This window comes from Micropterus salmoides, unplaced genomic scaffold, assembly GCF_014851395.1.
Source record: "Micropterus salmoides isolate LMB-PRFRI ecotype aquatic unplaced genomic scaffold, ASM1485139v1 Ms_hic_scaffold_15, whole genome shotgun sequence".
In the NCBI taxonomy this organism is placed as follows: domain Eukaryota; kingdom Metazoa; phylum Chordata; class Actinopteri; order Centrarchiformes; family Centrarchidae; genus Micropterus; species Micropterus salmoides.
This window is the reverse complement of record NW_024040596.1, coordinates 15,718,493-15,739,485: the sequence shown is the minus strand read 5'-3', so window position 1 is coordinate 15,739,485 and position 20,993 is coordinate 15,718,493. Positions and strand designations below refer to the sequence as shown.

Genomic DNA, 20,993 nt, shown 5'->3' with positions numbered 1-20,993 from the left:
TGGAGTCTTGTTGTCTCCAGCGGAGACCGTGTGACTCCAATCATATAGTCTGTTTTAAAGAAGTGGATGTAGTCACTGTGACGTCACTGGTTTGTGGATTACTGTTTTGAAGACTCGAGTTTGGCATTTTGGCCATCGCCATCTTGATTTTTTGCAACCAGGCACCGGACGCGACGATATTTAGCGCTAGTAGGGCTGACCCCCAATAGTCGAACATTCGATGCTTCGATGGGCGGAGCCTGATTCGACTGTCAATCTCACAGTCGAAGCTTTGCAGCGAAACAAAGATCGTGCCATTTTGGTGATATGGGGGTGCTCATCATCTGATTTTACATAGAATTACCAGTTTTCACCCAATAAGTTAATATACAGCCTATTACAATATACATTTCAATGTTTAATGCAGTAAATAAACATGTAAAAAGAATAAAACTTTCAATTAATGTTTTTAAAAGTAAATAAATCCAAAATTGTAACCCTAGGAGTGTGTAGGAGTAGCGTGCGTGTGTGTGTGTGTGGTGACGGAGGAAGAGGAACACTTGAAGAGACTGAGACCCGCTTCACTGGTGTTATGGCGAGTTGTCCGCACCTCGCGGGACTTGCGGATAATTTATCACCATTGATGAACCACACAAAGAATATTTTATCGTATTTCGTTCTCTGCAGGCCTGTACCAAACAGTAGTTAGATAGATTTTTCAGTCTGGACCAAAGTGGTGGACTGACTACTGACATTTCCATCCCTAAGCCATGCCACTAGCGTGGCAGTAGCTAACAAGAAATAGTATAACTAGAGAGTATTTGTAGTGTCAGTGCCTGTGGATTGTTGCTGATATCATTAATAATTCCCCATCCCTCCTTCTTTTTACTCACCACACAGAGGGAGATAGCTACCTCAGCATTTATTGTATTGCTTCAAAAACCATGATGATGGTGATGATGATGGTCATGGCCACAATGATAATGAAATGCCATAATGAGGGTAACATCTATCACTTCTGAATTGAAATGCTATTTCTAGGACATTAAATCCGATATGGTGAAGGACTGAGAGGATAAAATGCAAAAGTTGTGCGTGTGAAAGTATTGGGGAGACATTAGACTCTCATGGCAGCATGCAAAGCTCTCAGTGTCTTCAGCTCTGTGTTATGTGATGTGACATGAACTGTGGTTTCCACTGCCAGCCTGTGTGTGTCTCTCCTCTGGCTGTATTATTAATTCAGAGACCATGCGAGTACACGGCTTGTCTCCTCCTCTGCTGTGTCTTGGAAAGATCTTTGAAAGAGAAAGATTAAAAGGAGAGCATAATTAGACAGGAGGATTTTCACTATGGTGGTAATTGAAGCCGTGCTGTCATATTACAATGTCTAATTGGTCTCAAATTACAGAAAAGCAATTAAGACAGCGGGGAGTCGCTTGCCAATGTAAAGGCACATTCAGATTTCCTGTCCAAACTATACTCAACATATCTTGTCCAGTTATAGCGCAGTCATTTAGTAGTAGTAGTAGCAGTAAATGGAGTTGTATTTGTACATTTCAACTGTATCATACCATTAGTTAGTAGTATATGAGATCTGTTATGATTGTTACACAGTAATGTACCTGTATTGACACTGCTTAACTGGCACTTAAATCTTTGTTCGTTGCTGCCTGACAAGTAGGGGAGGTCAAACAGTTGCTGTCCCAGGAGCTGAAATGAGATGACAGATCTCATTAAAGATACACAGCCATTCAGATTTGAGTGAAGATAGTGGCATCCCTGAGCTGCATCCTTAGCTGATTCCTCTAGAGATACATTCATCCTTCCCAAAGTATACAGCTACCCCCCCCCCCCACACACACACACACACACACACACCAGTTCTTATACGCTGCTGCTCATTGTGGCTAGGTTATATTTTCACGCACCTTTGTGTCATACTGCAAGGATATCACAAAGACGATAAAGGCAGGGATCCATATGATTTGGCTTGCAGTGTATTTCATTGGAGAATAGTGTGTGCTGATTTCACCTCCAACAACATTTTATTCCGTTAAAGCAGTCGGTTACCCGAGACTTCAGTCCATACTCACTGTTTTCAGGCAGTACATGGCTCTGCGTACCATCCATGAAGTGGTTTCTTGTGTCTCAGCGGAGGGAGATTGTTCTGTGAGCTGCTGTGTTGTTATCTTGGCTTCAGGAAGTCCCAAATCATATAAATAGGATGTTAAAAGAGTGTTCCATTGCCATTTCTTTTTTTCTTCCACACATTCTTTGTCCTTGTCAAAACCTGGTGCCTACATTACGCACAATGCAACCAACATTTTGGTTGGTTGGGTGTGTTAGTGTTATTATTGTCAAGAAACATGTGTTTAAATATGAGTTAGCACACATTTTTACAAATTTTACAAATGTGCCCCCCCCCCCCTTAAAAATGTTGCCCTGTGTTGGCCCCCCATTCAAAAGTTTCTAATAGGAGCAAGGTACAGGTCTGTGTTAAGCTCATTTCTTTCAAACTTCTGTCATTTTCAAACTTGTAGTCTTCAACTCAAACTGACGTCATGCTGTTTATCCAACTTTGCATCTCTCTGGAGTCACAAAAGGCTTAGAACAACCTGTAAAATGACTGATGTGTAAAATCTCTGAATTTCCCCTTCAAATAGCGTTTAAAGGCGTTGATTATTATGGGTGAAAGAAATGTTATTCTTACGTGAGCAATTAGTTCTTCACTTAGATATGTAACATTTATCCTTTTATCCTCTGTTGTAGTATAAAAGAAAGAATGAAATGTTTCCCATATGAAGGGCAATTCTTCCCCTTGTTGTTATCTGCCACTCCTAGTACAAGCACTCTCTGTATGCACACCATGTCAAGTGCAAGCAATGCCAGCTTCCTGACAAGTAAATGAAAGGTCCCATCGTTCTTCTTGTTTCTTCCCAGGTGACACCCACTGTCCCCATTCCGTCACCATCAAAAAGCCAAACAAGACGCTGAGAACCTCAAAAATGGTCCATTATGGGCTGCCAGGGGGAGCGCAGACGCCATTAAGGAATGGTATCAGTTACAAATAATGCATGTCTCCAGTCTCATTCTCATCTTGTCTGAGAGAAACGGGACAGTGCAGAGATGTACAGATGCACTACAGAGACCTTGCATGCTGAATAACGCCCTCGCACTCACAGACCAAGGACATCTGCTCACCAGAGAGATTGTGAGGAGAGGTTTCAGGCAAGAGCTTGCGATATAATCCCACTTTAAAGCCTTTAAACAACTGTATGAACAACTGAAACAAACCTACATTATTGATGTTCAAAGCACACCACATTTTTGTGCTCCATTTATTAGAGCATACTGTGATTGTCTTTATTGTTCTGCTTTGGGAATGGCGGTAATGTTACAGTTCATAAAGTGGACTGATAAAGCAGAGTCCTCATCAGTCTCAATCACCTTACCGCCAGTGATATCAATGTCACTTCTCATGACTGCTGAAATTAAAGACCACAGGGATGGAGGAAGTCATTACCCAGAGAAGTCATTTCTCTTTAAGCATCTTTGCACGTGGTGTATGGTGCAGCGCACAGGGTTTGTTTTTTTCTCACAAGGTTAAGCACATAGCACTTACTGTAACATCTCTAAAGTGCTAAAAGATGAACTAATCAAGATAAATTGTAATCATATTAATTTGTTAATGCTTCATGTAGACTGTGAGAACCCAGTCTGTTCAGAAAATTGTTCCCACAAAGCTTGCACCACACTGCATTATCTCCCTGTGTCAGATTTTATGATGAAAGGTGCAGATAACAAAACGTAACATGCTGGTTTGTGGTTTATTACAATCACAATCCCTGATTCACCTACTATTGCTTTCAAATTATATCTGTGCAGATACAATCATTGTAGAAGTTATTTGACTAAAACACATTAATAACATATATCTTGCAAAATCTAACTATTAAAAGTAGTTAGTGCAAACAATCGTTCATCATTCAAACAGTGATGAGTCAACATTGAGTCGATACCAGGTCTGTGGCTTCTATTCGCGTGACAATCTTAAAATGTAATCTCAAAACTCCAAAGGCTCTCCCTTTTACTGTGAGATGCCATTAAGTTCTGAGGCGTTTATGTCTTTTTAATGAGAGAGCTAAATTGCCTTCATACGTGGTGATTTTTGTGCAAATGAAAGCCTTGCAGACTATGAATGTCAAGTAGACGGCTAAATGTTCCTCGGCACATTGTGGGCCACGGGCTGTAGCATTAAGGATTCACACTGACGACCATGTGACGAAGCCGAGCAGTACTCTCTACTAGAAAGCATTTAAAATGTAATGAAATAAATGTAGTAGTCTACACGAAACAACGTTGTCATCGCAGTGCATGTCACAAAAATTATCTGTTTCACAGAAATTAACCAAAATTTGCTTCAGTGCAACAGTCAGACTGCACCAAATGTTAATACCTCTGTATCCTTTCGATTAAGACTAGACACCCGTGTCCCGCTGAAGATGCCTGATGATTCCTTTGGTGCAAGAAATATCTGAAACATCTTCAGACACAGATCGTGACAGTTACAGCAGAGCGTATCAGTTATTTCACACTGGCAATATATTTTATAAGAGCACATATCCCCAGTTCACCTCTGTACTCTTTACACTTTCTGTGGTTTGACAGCTACATCTACCTATAGCTGCATCTATTTTTCTGATAGCAACAAAATGTTCTCACCTTTTGCTAAATGGCTAATTATGGTGATCTGGGCAAGCAGATCTGTTATTGCACTAAATAATCTCACATCAAGGGCCAATTACTGGCAAATGGAGTTTGTTCAGTTGTCATGGATACAGCTCACTTTCCATCACATGACCTACGTGCGGAACGTATTTCACATGACAAAAGGTGGCTTTATGTAGGAGGATCACAACTAAGTTGCAGCTGTGACAACCGAGCAAACTCTCCTGTTGAAGACTGAGATGAAAGAGATGGAAGCTCCAGAAAAAGCTAGTAAGCTTGATTATTTTGTCAGTCTAATATTTCCAAGGCCAAGAATGAACTTGCACGCGTTTTCTTTGTCAACATGAGAAATCATCAACAGCTCTTTCTTTTTCACACTAAATTAGCTAAGTAGATTGGAAACGTTAATCTATTCCAGTGTTTTCCTTTCTTTTCTACAAGTAATTTCAGTGAGACCAGGGCACTTCTGTCACTGTACAGAAACAAAGGTCAATAAACTTGTTGTAATTACTGGGGTCTTTCATTTGCTTTTACCTAAGTCATGCCATATTTGCTACAATAATCATCATGGTGTGTAGGGTTTGCACTTAATTTACCCCCTACATGCCGAGTATTTAAAAAAGGAAGTGATAGGAAATAATCGAGAAGGGGAGAAAAAACTCATATGAAACCAGATAACTTCAAAATAAATTAGATTTTGAAATCCTGACTGTTTTGCACTATTTAATATTTAATCTTTATCAAATGAGAGGAGGAAGTAAATGTGCCAAGTTTCTTGATTTATAATTACAGAATCAGTTAATACATTACATATAGACTGTGTTGTTTAATGGACCACAATAGCCTCTTGTCTATATCAGAGTCTTAAGTTGAACAAGCTGTTCTTTGGGATATATTGTACAGTATGTTGTATTTTTTGTAAAATAATTCTTACAAGACCCTGACTATAACTTAACACAAGACAGACAAATTTTTGTTTTATCCAGTTTATTAAACCCCGGATGAGGAAGCAGCTAAGTAGGATCATTAGTCTTTTGCACCACATTAGAAGATAAAAATTAATAAATAAGATAGAGTAAAGGATTGCAGCATAACAGTGCAGTAACACATTTACATTAAAGGTTATTATTTCTTTTTCAGGAGGTATAAATTGAAACTTCCCCTCTCAAAGATATAATCTGATTGTTTTATTTAGTCTGACTGGTCTTGCTTTTCGTTATGGAATAACTTGTTGTACCATGGGTATATTAAATCTTGAAATACACATCAGACGTAGGCATGCAACATTTTGAAAGGCATTTTAGTTATGGTGGTTAGAACCACCCGTGGCCGAGTCTGAACGACCAATGTTGGTATCTTCACCTGAGGCCAAGAATGCTTGTTCAGTTTCCTGGGAAGTGATGAAAGGACACGTAAGTGGGAGATAAGTGTTAGTGTAGACCCGCTCATCTGTTCAGCAACGCCTTAAACCTTCTTTGGATAACTATGACCTGAACGACTGAGAACCTTCACAGACACTTTGTTAGTGATAAAAACACAATATTCTATAATAATATAACACTGTGAAAAGAGTACATTTTGCTCATAATACTTATGTACTTTAACTTAAGTAACTTTTTGAACTCAGGACTTTTACTTGAGTATTTTTACACTATGGTATTTCTGGTGGTCGGGGTGGATAGAAAGTATATGAAATCATGGGGTTGTGATACCAAAGTCCGAAGTTCAGATCCTGAGTCTCATTTGTGGTTTAGTTTAGGCACCAAAAGCACTTTGGTTAAAGTCAGGAAAGTGTGGCTTTGCTTAAATGTTAATAAACATTTTGTTTCATGATTCAGTCCACTGTATTAAACCAGACTACAATCTTTTCCTAACCTTAACCAAGTGCTGTGAATGGCTAAACCATAAATAAAACATTACACAAGTTCAATAATGCTGTACTCACTAAGAGCAGATATTATATTTGAAGATTGGATATTTTGGCAAAAATAAATGAAATATGTTGTCAACAACATTTCCTCATTATGTTAATAGAAATGGTCATAAAACCTTCAAACTTCTGCAAATAAGTTGTACATAAATGTAATTTTCTGGGAGACAGATAGTTAAATAAACAGTCTCTATGCACTCAGTTTTGTAATACACTCCATGGTCCCTGGTCACCATGGTTTTTATTAAAAAACTGATTTCCTCAGGAGCAGCTTGCAACATTTTTTATGTTCCACTCTTTGATTTCAGATCTTAAAATACAAAACTATACCAGCCTGAAATTGTTTGTTGAAATGAGAATCAGACATCACCATGTTGCCGTCCTCTCCCATAAACATTTATCATTACTGTGATTTACCTGAATGAGGAGTCTCTTGGAAAAGTCCATAAAAAACAAAAGAGGGGAGGAGGAGAGTGGGGGGTTGTTTATATGCAGTGCTTCAAGTGGAGGGCAGTGAAGAGAGACGACGCACAGCATGGCGAGAGATAAACACAAGAGATACAGAGGGAGATTGACGAGTGAAATCAGCAGCGTGATTAATGTGACAACCTTTAAGAAAAGGTTATGGATCCGTAGGGAACACTAATGTCTAATGTTAATGTAGGACATGGAGGAGAAGCAGAGTGGAGAAAAGGGCAGGAGTCAAGTGAGGTGCAAAATTATAGGAATACCTCATTCTCATGGGTTACTGTACTCTTTGCTCCTAGAAACATACATAACAACAAAGGCCAATAATAACAGTTACAGTCGTTTTGTTTTATTTATTTTTGACATACTGTAAAACTTCAATTAATTGCCAGGGCTGCTTATATTTGGGAGAGGCATCTGTATAGGCCTTTAATTCCTTTTCTATGCCAGCAAATCTGAATGAATAATTATTTGGTGCTCATTGTTTCCATAAAATGACTAGCTCAATCAAGTGGGCTTTGAGAGATTTTATTCTTCCAGAAATTTTCTTTAAAAACCAGACGAGGCATCTAATTGATACCTGCGTTTATTTGTCAAAACGTGCAGCCACACTGGTCCAGTAAAAGGAACAGGCGTCTAATTGGGACTAGGCTTTTAAATGAAGTTGTAACACTCAAAACTAACCTGATAATTACACTGAATTGCCACTTTATTTCACCTCATTTATTTATCCTGATATTGTGTTCATGTTAGCCAATTTTCTGTTGAGAGTACGGGTTATTTTGCTCTGTTTATACCTTGTTTTGCCGTGTTGTATCCATAAAGGTGATTTGATTTTCATTTGACACTGAGGCTAGTGGTTGGATCAGTTTGTACATTTATCAAACATATATGTGGACGTAAAGGATTATTTTGGTATTTTTTTCACCTGGGCCCTATTTTCACATATTTCGGTGTCAAAATCACTATTAGGTACAAAACGTTTTGGAATCTGTGCAGTAGATGGCTTTAGCCAGCAGCCGCGACCCAGCTGTAGTGGTGGAAATGCTAGCAGGTCCTCTACGTACGCAACATACTCCTTTCCCTCGTTTCTACCATCTTCTTCCAGAACCAACTCGCCTTGAGCGACTTCTGTTTCTTGTTAAAAACAGAAGGTGTCACTGGGTGTTACTCATAAGGATCCTCTCCATGATGTTGTCAGACACCTCGCATAACAGTCTGAGCCTGTCAGTGGAACAAATAAGCACTTTTTGAGAACGTAATTTTGACGAGCACAGTTGCCCAGTAGAAATACGTTGCAGCCACTGATTGCCGCACAAATGTATCACCTAGCACCTCTTCCCACTTCAAACAGGTGGGCCAAACACAGACAAAACAGCAGTCATGTTAAATACCCTAAACTCCTCCTTCTGTGGCTGAAAATTTGTTTTCACTGCCTTTAATGATTGTGAGTTGAATTAATAGTACAATCCAGGGGCGTCACGGTGGGTTAGTACCACACAAGTTTACTGTGAAGTCCCTAGTTTGAATTCAGCTTCTTATGCCCTTCTCTCTCTCTATCACCTAGAGGGAAACATGGCAAAAAAAACTATTTTGAAATGAAAGAAAAGAAAGGAATGACAATGCTGAGAAACTCAAAATGCCAATGGGAAAATAAACAACACAGAGTATACTGTAGGGAGCAGTAAGAATTTGAAATAATAAAAAAATTTAATAGACATAATAGACATTAAATGTGAAACACTATTTAATAGTCTTTGCAGCTTTGTTTGAATAGACACACATGAATCTACAGTAAGATATGATTCAAAATATGACTCTAGTTGTTTACCATGTAACTGTGATGTTACTGTCATACACGGTTTCTCTTGACTGTGACTGTTCCACTTTATAAAGGCAACTATTCCCAGAGAATGACAGTAAAAGGATGTTAAAAAAATGTTCTTCTTAATGCTCTTGGACTGCAGAGGAGTAATGGAGAGAGATCAAAGATGTAACATTGTGAGGATAAATCAGAGAAGTCAGCAGACTGTAAACAAGTAGAGGTTTCACACAATACAGAAGCAGCTGCTTCAAACTCGGACGCCACACACACATCGTGTACCATACTACATCCCAACAACATCAGTTAGTCCCACTGTTGTACTGGGACATGGTCTGTCTTTACTTATTTACTGCTCACTGTGTTAGCCTTTGCTCTGAACAACTTTCTGCCCAGCTCACAGAGATAGCATATTGTTTTGCTTTTCCCAAGTGTCTAGCCCACCCTCAAGCACCTGCAACAATATCCAACTCCCACACATATATGTTTTGACGAGTGAAGTCATTTCATGCACTCCCAAACACCATGCGCTCAGGCTGAAAGTGCAGCGTTCCTTTTAGCAGCCTGCAATCAAGTGGGCTAAAATCGTGTCATTGAGGCTAATTACAGGCAAATTAATATCCAGTTGTCTGTGGCACTGGCATTTGCTGAAGATAAAACTGTTACTTTGTGTTGCACACGTTCAGGGGCTGTTTTAGTGACAATATTCACAGGGAACTGTTTTTTAGCCATGCAGGCAGCATGGCTAAAAAGGATGGAAATGTCGGTCTATTGCTTGGTCTGTCTGTCCACCACTTTGGCTCAGACTGAAATAAACAACGACTGTTGAATTGATTGTCATAAAATATTTCATAGTCCCCAGAAGATGAATCATTATGATTTTGGTGATCACCAGACTTTTCCTCTAGTCACCATGAGGTTGATATTAAAATTCTTTAGGACAATATCTCAACAACTTTTTGATGAATTTCCATGAAATTTGGTAACACATTCATTTCCCCCTTCAGAATGAATGAAGAACTTTTCCTCCAGTGTCATCATCAGGTTAAATTTAAAAAAATGTATCCAATCCTTTAATTCTGGATGAAGACTGACATTCTTGTTATCTGTAGACCTACTTTGTGTTTAATCCTAATTAGCTAATTTTAGCGTACTGACACGTGGAACTAAAATGGTGAACATGGTAAACATTATACCTGCTAAACATCTGCATGTTAGCACAGTCATTCATTTTAGCATGCTGACATTAGCAGCTGTGCCTAAAGCCTCAGGAAGCAGCTAGCATGGCTATTGACTCTTCAGCTGTGTCCCAATTCCATACTTCATATGTATACAGTATATACGGTATATAAATCTTTATAGTGTAGTGTTTCTGCAGTTAGTATAAAGGAAATAAATATAGCAAACCTTAACTAGGTTTCACTCATTTTGAGTTGAAATTGCCCACCCTCCAAAGGGCCCTGACTGACATGCAAGAATTGAATAATTCACCCACTTTTAGGCCTACTTATTTCACTCAATGTGTAGAGACATGGACACAGGAAGAAGGGGTGCTACAAACCCCCTCAGCACCCCTAAAACCAGGAATTAAAAAAAACATCAATTAATAATCAAATAGAGAGGGAGAGAGACAGAAACAGCTCATACGGGCGAGAGAGAGAGGGAGCATGCGATTATGGACAGAAGTGTGGACGTGATATAAAAAACGTTTTTGATTATGAAGTCTAATGTTACTCTACAGCTCTGTGGTATGAGTGAAGTGTCTGAACTCCACTGCAGACTGGACTCTCTGTTAACAGTAACGGACAGACAGACAGATATATAGATAGATCCTTGTTATACGTTGTCTCCTCTGTGAAACATCTGTATCCTCACTGCGCTGCATTATTATGAACTATGATGGACTGGTCGTGGGTCACATCTCTCTCTTGTACAGGCGCTGTCTCTCCCTCTTTATCCACTTCAGTTCTCATGCATTAGTTCCTGTTGTTGACTGCCAGTGTCCCTGTGTAGGGGAGACTGTCTTTACCAGTCCAGGACAAAAACACTGTAGTATTACTATAATGAATTCCTATAGAAATACCTCAAAAATAGTCAGGATTACTGTAGTAACTATATCTTTTTGGAATGCACAATAGAAAATCACTATATAAATAGCATAGATTTGCCTATAGTGATCTTATAGTTAAGATATAATTGTACTATTGTGTATATACAATATAGTATTACTATAGGAATATAATATACTATAGTGTGTGTTTAATAACAACTACAAAATACTATATAATATAATATACTACACTATACGATACATGGTATTACTATTGGGCTACTATACCTAATAAAATAGCACTACAAAAAAACTAGTAATGCCATAGCTTTTGAAAAATCCACTAATAAAAAGTTTAATACTAACAGGAAATGCAAAATTTTCCAGTGTGAACACTTGGAAGTTAGTATTCCGTATGGATTTGGGACAGAGAGTATGTCTTGTTTTTCCATGCCCAATGAAGCCCTTAGATAATTTGTTAGATGGTAGTTTAAACAAATATCAAATTTCTTTCTCAGCTGTTTTTGCTGTAATTGTGTTTCAAATGTATCAGTCACACATAACTTTAATGTACTGTATGTTGTATTTATCCAGCTCTTTCCATATCCATTAATTACATCTATTTAAGTCACACTAAGCTTCAGTTTTCCTATTTGCAGCAGCTCCGTCCTCTGTTCCCTTCATCATTTTTTGCTTTAGTTTCCATTTTTATCCATACTTTTGAATTCCTCTTCCATCTCTGCTTAATGGCCCCTATTTAGTTTGTGCTCCAGTGAAGTCAGGCTGCTGCTGCTGCTGCTGCTGCTGCTGCTGCTGCTTTAGAGAAGAGTATTCTTGGGCGGAATGAGTTACATTATGCCTCCTATCCATTATTGATCCATGATTAACTAGAGTTCAACTGGGTTCTTCTCTGCAGGGGGGGTCATGTTCCTTTCAAATATGAATTGTGGAAAACTGTCGTCCCCAATATTTTTAATGACCAGTCGTCAAATGCCAAAAGCTAAAATAAAGCAAATTTTCTCCCCTCAGTATTCAGTGTTAAAACAAATCCAAAACACAGTGGCTGTTCACTGAACTCCTCCCGCACTGCAAAGTTTTTGGGTCTTTATCCTTTATGCACAGATCTCCGATACACAAGTTGATTACTCACAGGTCTACTAGACAGGTGAAACACAGTCTATTTAAATCACAGCACCACTGATGCACATGATAAATATAAACCAATGTGTTATCAGTGTTGTTAATGAACACATCTGAGGATGTGGCTCTGTCACAGCTTTGCAATATGAGACAGTACATTATTAAAATGTCCTTGCTTTTATAATAACAACCATTTACTAGAAAGCAGCAGCGCAATGTTAACTTTCACAGTGCTTTTGGTAGTGAGGGTGAAATGACTGCAGGGGTGGTACTGATGATAACACAGGCTGGGGGTAAGAGAAGCCGGTTAGCTAACCCCCTCCCCTCTCAACAGCCATCTGTATCACTCAGGGAAAGCCTCCTCGAGACAGCTCTGCAGACCCGTTGATCCTGATGCATTTTGATACTGATGGTGCACACAACTGACCTTTGGGCTGTCGAGTGCACTCAAACAACACTTGCTGCATGTGTTTATGTCCCAGAGACAGCCTAATGAGGTTGTATCTGCAGCCAGCCAACTCCAGGAGCAAATGCCAGGATGCAGCTGCTGCCACCAAGGCTCATATTGGGTAACATTGTCAGCGGTAGTGCTCCTATGTCACTGTTAGGAAAAATCTTCCCCAGAGAAACTCAAGACATATTTTTGGCTGTCTCGCGGTTTGTTCAGTCAGATAAAGTTGCTATTTGCACATTTAAACACACCTGAATATATTGTGCACTCATCTCAAACCATATTTGTGTGATATCTTACATATCTATGCTATGCACAGGCAGATACTAATTCTCTCAGTGTCTCAGTGTTTTGGGTTAGGCAACCAGAAGAAGTTTGCAGGATGTTGATAGGTTGATCACGGTTAAACCAAAAATAAAACCGTAATGCACAGTGGCCTACAAGCTCACTCGTTTGGAATTGAACCTGGTTTGCAAGAATACAAATAAAGTTTCTATATCCTACCCACCTCAACATCTATAGTATCACTTTACACCTCATAAACAAACTACCCCCTGTTTCACTGGTTGGTTTCAGAGCAGGTTCGATCTTTGCAATTTACTCCAAGTTTTCATACAGCATGATTTCTGCTGGGAGGAAAGACAGATTTGACAAATGTGACTGTCTCTAACAATTGTTTTTTATTATCAATTAATCTGCTGACTATAGTTTTTGATCCTCATATTGGATATATAGAGCGAGATAGTCTTTGGAGTTTTTTTTTTTTAAATTAATGCAATTATTAATACATTATCAACTAGTGTTGGTAATTAAGTCAACTAATCGATTAACTGAACAAGTGTTTCAGCTCTAGAGCAGACCATCCTCATCATAGGCAGATAGTGACGCAGATTCAGTCTCAGATAATGCCTGTGATGTAATCTCTGTGTTAGAGCTGATATAACATGACTGGTAAGGATAAAGAATGGAACAAGCAGCTTTTAAAAAACAAATACAAAAATCCAAACAAACTGCATATTTTCCCTAAAAAACAACCTGAATAAAGGTAGGCCAAAATATTCCAGTGTGTATACAATTTCTGATTTTTTTTCAGCCTAGGGTCCACATATAGTCTAACCCTGAAGGACGAGAACGCATAAGCACAGGAGACTGTGGAGCTCTTTTATTTCCTCTCATGGTTGAGACTGTGTGGATGTTCGTTGTGTTGAAAGAACTGAGAGCAGCTTTGGAGTCAGTGTGAAATCTCAGCACCACACTCCACTTTATCTGCCCAGCCCGTTCTCGAGGGAGGGGGTCGCATCATTAAATATTAACATGGCACTCACAGGACATCACCTTAGGAGAGGTTTACCTGGCCAACACCTGTCCAATCTTTGTTTTCCATCAGATTGCACTTGACATATCTGAGGTTCAGGAGAGTCTTTGTCCTTGGGGGTCTCCAACCTTGGCATGAAGGACAGATGTAAACTCCAGTGTTTTTGGGCAAAAATCAACTACACAGTTAGATGCGATTTGTAGGCTACCTGTTCAGTTATATTTGAAAGGTTTTTTTTGCTATTCATTTAAGGGTGGTGACTGGCAGTTTTGCTTCCTCAACCAAAGACTCTTTGAATCTCACTTTTATACTGCAGAAAACTGATGAATCTGTGTTTGCCTTCCATGTTCAGTGACTGCCCTTTTGCAATGATTGAGGACATATTCACTCTCTAGGGGAGAGGCAGTGGTTTGTGTTAAAAGAATAGCGCTCATTTGCCAGTTTTTCACCACCAAAATGTCAGCTGAATGTGTTTTCACATGTTAAATGCGCTGCTGTGATTAGGTGACAAATGATGGGTGGGACACCCAGTTAGAAGTGCAACAAAGAGACACAAAAACTGAAACCTCATTATTCTGTAAGAGTGACATGTTTGGGATTTAGTTGGGTCACTTTTTCTCACATTCTGTATGTCCACGGATTACCATTATGGCTAGATTCCCAATTATTCTCCATGCTGGCAGGTGTGAGAAATCTGTGGAATGTAACCAGTTCTAGCTCAATTTTGTAAAACCATTACTCTGATGCAAGGTTTCGATTTTCAAGGTCAATATATAGAAACTCTGTAATTATCTCATTAGTGAGACTTTCAGTTTGCCAATTAGCATTCAACCTTGAAGTGTCATACACAGACAAAAGTCACCATCTGTCAGCACAATGCAGGGCAGCCCTCTGTGATGATGATGATGTGCTCACAGCTCTCTAACTGTGTTTGTTTTGGCTGCAGGAACTTCTACTACATCACCATGCTGCGTGACCCAGTCTCCCGCTACCTGAGTGAGTGGAAGCACGTCCAGCGCGGAGCCACATGGAAGACCGCCCTCCATATGTGTGATGGACGCTCGCCCACCCAGGACGAGCTGCCCACCTGCTACAGCGGGGATGACTGGTCTGGTGTCACCCTGACAGAGTTCATGAACTGCCCGTCCAACCTGGCCAACAACCGGCAGGTCCGCATGCTGGCTGACCTGAACCTGGTGGGCTGCTACAACCTGTCCTCTATGAACGAGAGCCAGCGTAACCACATCCTTTTGAGCAGCGCCATGACCAACCTGAAGAACATGGCTTTCTTCGGCCTGACTGAGTTTCAACGCAAGACGCAATACATGTTTGAGCGGACGTTCAGCCTGCGCTTTATCTCCGCTTTCACGCAAATCAATAGCACACGAGCCGCCAACGTGGACCTGAGCGAGCCCGTGCGCAGACGCATCGAGGAGCTTAACTTCTTGGACATGCAGTTGTACGAGTATGCGAAGGACCTGTTCCTCCAGCGTTTCCAGTTCACCCGCCAGAGGGAGCACCAGGAGGTGCGCTTGAAGAGACGTGAGGAGAGGCGCTGGCTGAGGGAGCAAAAAGAGCAGGGCAGGCCGTGGCCGCCCAAACACAGAGGGGGCGGAAATAGAGTTGGGAGAAGAGGAGAGGGGTTGGAGAAAGGGACTGACGGTGACTTCCCCACCACCACTGAGGACTACACAAGCCAAGTGGCCCGTTGGTGAGGTTTTGGTTTCAAGAGAGAGGAGCAAGAGAGATTCCTCACAGACTAGTTCAAACATTTCCTTTGACTCGCTCTCTTGCGCATCCTATGTCTCTCTCTTTTTGTCTCACCATTGATCTGTCTCCTGCATCTGTCTGTTTCTCAGCTTCAGTGTGATCCAAGTGCTTTGCTGTTCCTTTATGAAAACTGCCAAGTCTGTGAGTCTCACAGCAGCTCTGCCTTGGAGTGCCCTTTGGTGTCTTAAATCTTTAAATGCTCTTTATATATATTTTTTGTCATTCAATTTTGTTGTGTTGAATAAGATAGTAAACTGAGGTGAAAGAAAAAAAAAACAATCAAAAGAAGCGACCATAGACTGTATTGCTTTTAATTTTGACATTCACAGCAAAACTGATGAATGTCGTGGTCCTTGTTGCAACTAGAAAACATATTCCATTTGAAAGATGTAGTTGTAGAAGTACTAATGGTTGCATGTCACACGTCCACAAATATACTGACAATTGGGGAGAGCAATATCCAAAAGATATACAGTAATAATAACAGTAGTATATACTGTGAGCCAAAGGTAACAAAAAACACAATGTATTTATTGTATTTTTTTTTAAAGACCATGTTGTATGCATGCAGTACCTATGTTTTAAACCAAATTAAAGGCTATATCTAATGCTTATATTTTGGTTACAGTCCAGTATATATCAATTTTTCAAGTGCAAAACCTTGTAGACTTCAACACGTCTTCCAAAGATAAAATACCATACACACAAAGCCAATCACACAGTCACACAGAAGGCATCCTGCTGATCAAAATAACTTCAGTCTGTCCCCATATTTCGCCCAATGTAAGCTGGGATTGGCTCCAGCCCCCCGCGACCCTGCACATAGGATGAGCGGTTGACGATGGATGGATGGATGGATGGATGGATGTCCCCATACTTTTGGTAGAATATTGTGTTTTTACATGAGAACTGCGAACGAGTACTCTGTGATGAGAAAAGCAGATTTTGTGAGTAACTCCTTTTTGAAGTAGTGGCCTGCAGAGAGAAAAAAGTTGGTAAATAGTTCAGGTGATGAAATGTGTCAGCGTGGCATGGTGTGTGGCTCGACTGTGAATGAGATGATCAGCATTCAGTTCCCATGCCCCTCCCCGTCACACTGGCTGCTTTTACATGTTTGTAGAGCTGACGGCTACTGCACCGTGGGCGGCGAGAGGGCTCTAACGCCAGCAGAGTGCCACCCTACAAAGACCAGCCTCAAAGCAGATAGTCGAGAAATAAAAACATGTCATTTTTTCTGCCCAATAGCTTCCAGTCCCAGCGCGGCAAACACACTAAGATGAAAGAGGGCTTGTCTTTATATGGTTAAATAGGCTTCATTGATGCTTTTTATGCCTCTTATCTCATATTCACTCACCATCCCTGCATATCAAATTAAATGTTCACTAAATGTCAATACTGAAGTGGTATGGCTGCTGCTATTTCTCATGTTTCTTCTGATTGCAGTTACTTGTAAAATACCTCAAACGGCACACTTTTGTTTCATTTTAAAGAATCACCTGTGTTTTGTCTTGTCTTTTTTGAGTGATTCATCCAGCTGATCCAGTGAATGTGTTGAATGAATACCAGTTCAGTTGTTTGAGCTGTTAGGAGTTGTACAGGTGCCATTGTCTGTATGGATGCACTTATATAGTGCATAGATTGATGAAAAAGAACAAAGACTAAGTGTGTAGCACATTGAAAACACTCGTTTAAGTGTTTCAAGTGGAGTTACAGCTCTGAATATTGAATCATTCGGTGTATAATTTATAATAGAATTCATGTAGTTATGCCATTCATGGTGCAGCAGTGAAAATAGCATGGTGACAATGTTATGTGAATGTCAAATGATTGATAAAGGGTCATTTATACTTGCCATTTTCACTCAAGAAGCAGTATGGGGAACTTTTACAATAAATTTTTGTCTCCACTTTATACATTTCAGGAACTTTAAACTCCACTACTTTTATTTGACCGCTGTAGTTGGTAGAGTTGCATACTTTTCATTCACCATGAAAATATTGCTTATATTTTGACATATTGGACAATAATCTAACTATTTAAAATACTTTATAGTTAACAAAATGTATTTGAAGGCTTAAAGTAAAAGTTGTCGTACACTAATATGTTCCCCATAACTGATATATAATTATATATCAAATGGTAACATTGTTGTTTAATATTGTACATGGTCCCTTACAAATAAAATTGTTAAAATAAAATAAAATTGTTAGATTGTTAATACTGATGTTTTAACTACTTCCTAAAATGTAGGAGTCATGCTCCCTCCAAAGGGTCACAGGATCATTGTGGTGGGTTATGAGATAATTAATGGCATAGGAAAAAAGAAAAAAAAATCTATTTTCATATTTCGGAGTTTTCTCTAATCTTTGGTTTTTGTGAAATATTGGATATTTTATCTATTCGAGCCTCAAATAATTATTTTAATAAAACCACAGACAAACATGACAAGGAGACCCAACACTATTTCTGAGGATGTGATCACAAGCCATAAACTTAGCATGTACTATTAATAAAACAATGTAACTAGTAACAATACCTGTCAAATACATTTAGTGGAGTGTAAAGTACAATTTATCCTCCTGAAATGTACTAAAGTAGGCTAGTAGTAAAGTAGTAAACTATAAAGTAGCATAAAATAGAAATACTCAAGAAAAGCATAAGCACCTCAAAATTTTCCTTAAAGGTACAATGGGTACAATATGGCCAGAATTTTTGTTTAAAATATTCAAATTATCAACGGAATGTGAAATGTCATATCAAAGTTGTCTTGTCTAATTGTGTTGCAGAGATATCTCCTGATATCCAGCTAGCTGCTTGACGTCTCTCCTGTCCCTGCCTGAACCCGCCCTGTCTTTGCCCTCCTGGTCGGAGTCGCTGTAAATCTCTTTGTTACTGTATTCCCTGTCGTCAAACTGGCCTCAGTCTGGACGCTGTTCGGTCCTGGTCTGGCTGTGATCAGTTTAGGGCTGCTGAGCCCGTTTCTGTTGCTCGCTTGCCTGGTTCTGGTGCTTATTCTGGACCGTTAGCTGCACGGCTAACAGAGCTAACTATCTAATGGCAGTTAGCAGTTATGACCTGATTGCTGCCCCCTATGAATTCGATAGGTGCAAAGTAGTCTCAATTCTTACACATTGTACCTTGAAGTACAGCACGTGAGTAAATCTACTTAATTAACTTCCACTAGTGGATTTGATTGACAGTGGCCTGACACTGTGATCTCACCAACTTTTGATTTTTTATATGGTCATTGCCAAAAGGACATTTATTCTGGAAATTTCTTTTAATAAAAACAACATGCTGCAGCACTGTGTGACAAGCTGTAGGAATTACAATGTTCCCCAGTGACAGATGGCATGAGCACCGCATGATTAGTAGAAGTGCCATATAGCTATTAATGAAAGGCTTCTTCTGGTGTTGTTAATGTGCAATATTCCCAAATTTATACACACACACACACACACATATATATATATATAAATATAAGTTTGCTGGCAGCTAAAAAGTTGACACTGAGCTGTATTGCTTGATGAACAACTGGGAGCTAAACTTCATTGCCAGTTTGACTATTTATGAAGGAGCAGTATGGAGTATGAAGAGTTGGAATAGTGTGAAAGGGATTAAGCGTGCAAAATATTGTGTAAGCAATGAAAGGTGTTGAAAAGAGAGTTTTAGTGTAAGGACTTAAATGAGCGTATGTGAACAGAGAAGAAGTTGAGGTGTCATTCAAGTGTCTTAGTTGGAATAAGGGTAAAACAGCTGAGGTCTAAGCCCTGTAAGCACTGCAATTAGCTGCCGTGTAGAAGAGTTGAGTGGCGTGTGTGTGTGTATTTTTGTTACCACTAAATTTTTGTGCTGCCTTACAGCCTGCTGTGAGATATAGTTTACAGACTGATCACTTACTAGAGAGGCAGTAGAAGGAGTTGAAATAATTATGTTCAAATGTTTATAATAAAGCTACTTTGGCACCACAGAGATCTGAGAACCGGTCTAATTAGCAAACCTCAATCAGCTGGTTGCCGCCACCTGCAATTAATATTTGCTGTGGTCATGGTAACTGCTGAGTAACTCTCGGATCAGACAGTTCATTTAGTTGATTGAGAAGCCCCAATCATATTCTGATTTATTAGTTAAAAGGCATCATTAGATTTTTACATTGTGAGAGAGAATGGACTCTGCTGAACATGTTGCTTTAAAATATGTGTATAGTGTCAAAAATGTGTGGAAAAAAGTCCCCTCTTCTGTTTTACTCCTGAAGTTTCTGGTCTCACTTAACATTGTAGTCAATTGGGCAGTTGGATGGCACTTTTAGGCTCATTGTGCAAAATGTGTATATCTGTTTGCTTAAATAATTACGCGAGGGCAAATTATTCTACGTTTTGTTGAATATTTAAGAAGAGTTTAACAGCTTAACCCTCTCTGCGTGTGATGTTACCCACTCTAACTCTGAACGTTCCCTCCACTCATTTGTATGGGGGGGGATCCCTAAAAAAACATAGTATTTTGGAGATTTTGAAGTCTGAATTATGTTTCAACATTGAATGGCGCTGAAGTACTGTACCAGCAATGCCAACAATTACATTAATTTGTCATAAAGCCATTGCCTTGACATGATCAATGTATACATAAAAAACTCACATTTAAAGGCTGAGATGTCATCACCTCATGAACAAATCTTTTACAGAGGTCGGGGTTTATTTCTTAGTCACAGTTGACAGTCTCTGTGTTATGATTTATCTGTACTATTTGTCTTCTGCTTATTCTCTTTTTGAACACAGAAAATATATGGGACAATTCAACTGCTGACAGGAGTTTACTATTCAAATTTAGGTTTATTTTTTATGTGGCTTCTTAACGTTTGTTTTCACCAAATTATGTCCTAAAACACTTCCCACCAATTTTGAAACTGGAAAAGTGAAAACTCTCAAACTACGGTGTAAATAAAACGATGAAAAAAGCCAACATGGATTTTCACTCTAAATTTTACTGCCATTCCCAGAAAAGTGTGACATGCCGCTTATAAGAATATTTTAATGAACTTGTACTGCCACTCCATGAAAACGCATATCTCTGAGAAGCTGATTTATATGTATTTGTTTATTTATATAATTTCAACTGTTGCTAAAGAATGGCTTTGCCTGATTGAAAATACCAGTGTTACCAACACCTCAGTGATAATGGAAGAGAGCTTTCTTAGTGTAAGAATTTCTATGTACATGTTAAAAGTCTTGTGATGAAACAGTCTAACAGCCATTTGGCATGTATATTTAATCTGCCATTTTTCTTGCCAGACCTGAAAAAAATTGTGAATTCTGCTTAAGATATCAGAAATAAATGCATTGA

At 39.3% G+C, this 20,993-nt stretch overlaps 1 protein-coding gene across 1 annotated transcript in view; it reads left to right on the top strand.

The window, feature by feature from the left end:
- The window catches only part of hs6st3b (heparan sulfate 6-O-sulfotransferase 3b), a 71,008-nt gene extending 50,015 nt beyond the window's left edge, over positions 1–20,993 (top strand). The window contains exon 2 of the mRNA XM_038720589.1: positions 14,830–20,993. Within this exon, the coding sequence (XP_038576517.1) occupies positions 14,830–15,598 (769 nt within the window). The 3' untranslated portion in view covers positions 15,599–20,993. The remainder of the gene's footprint in view (positions 1–14,829) is intronic.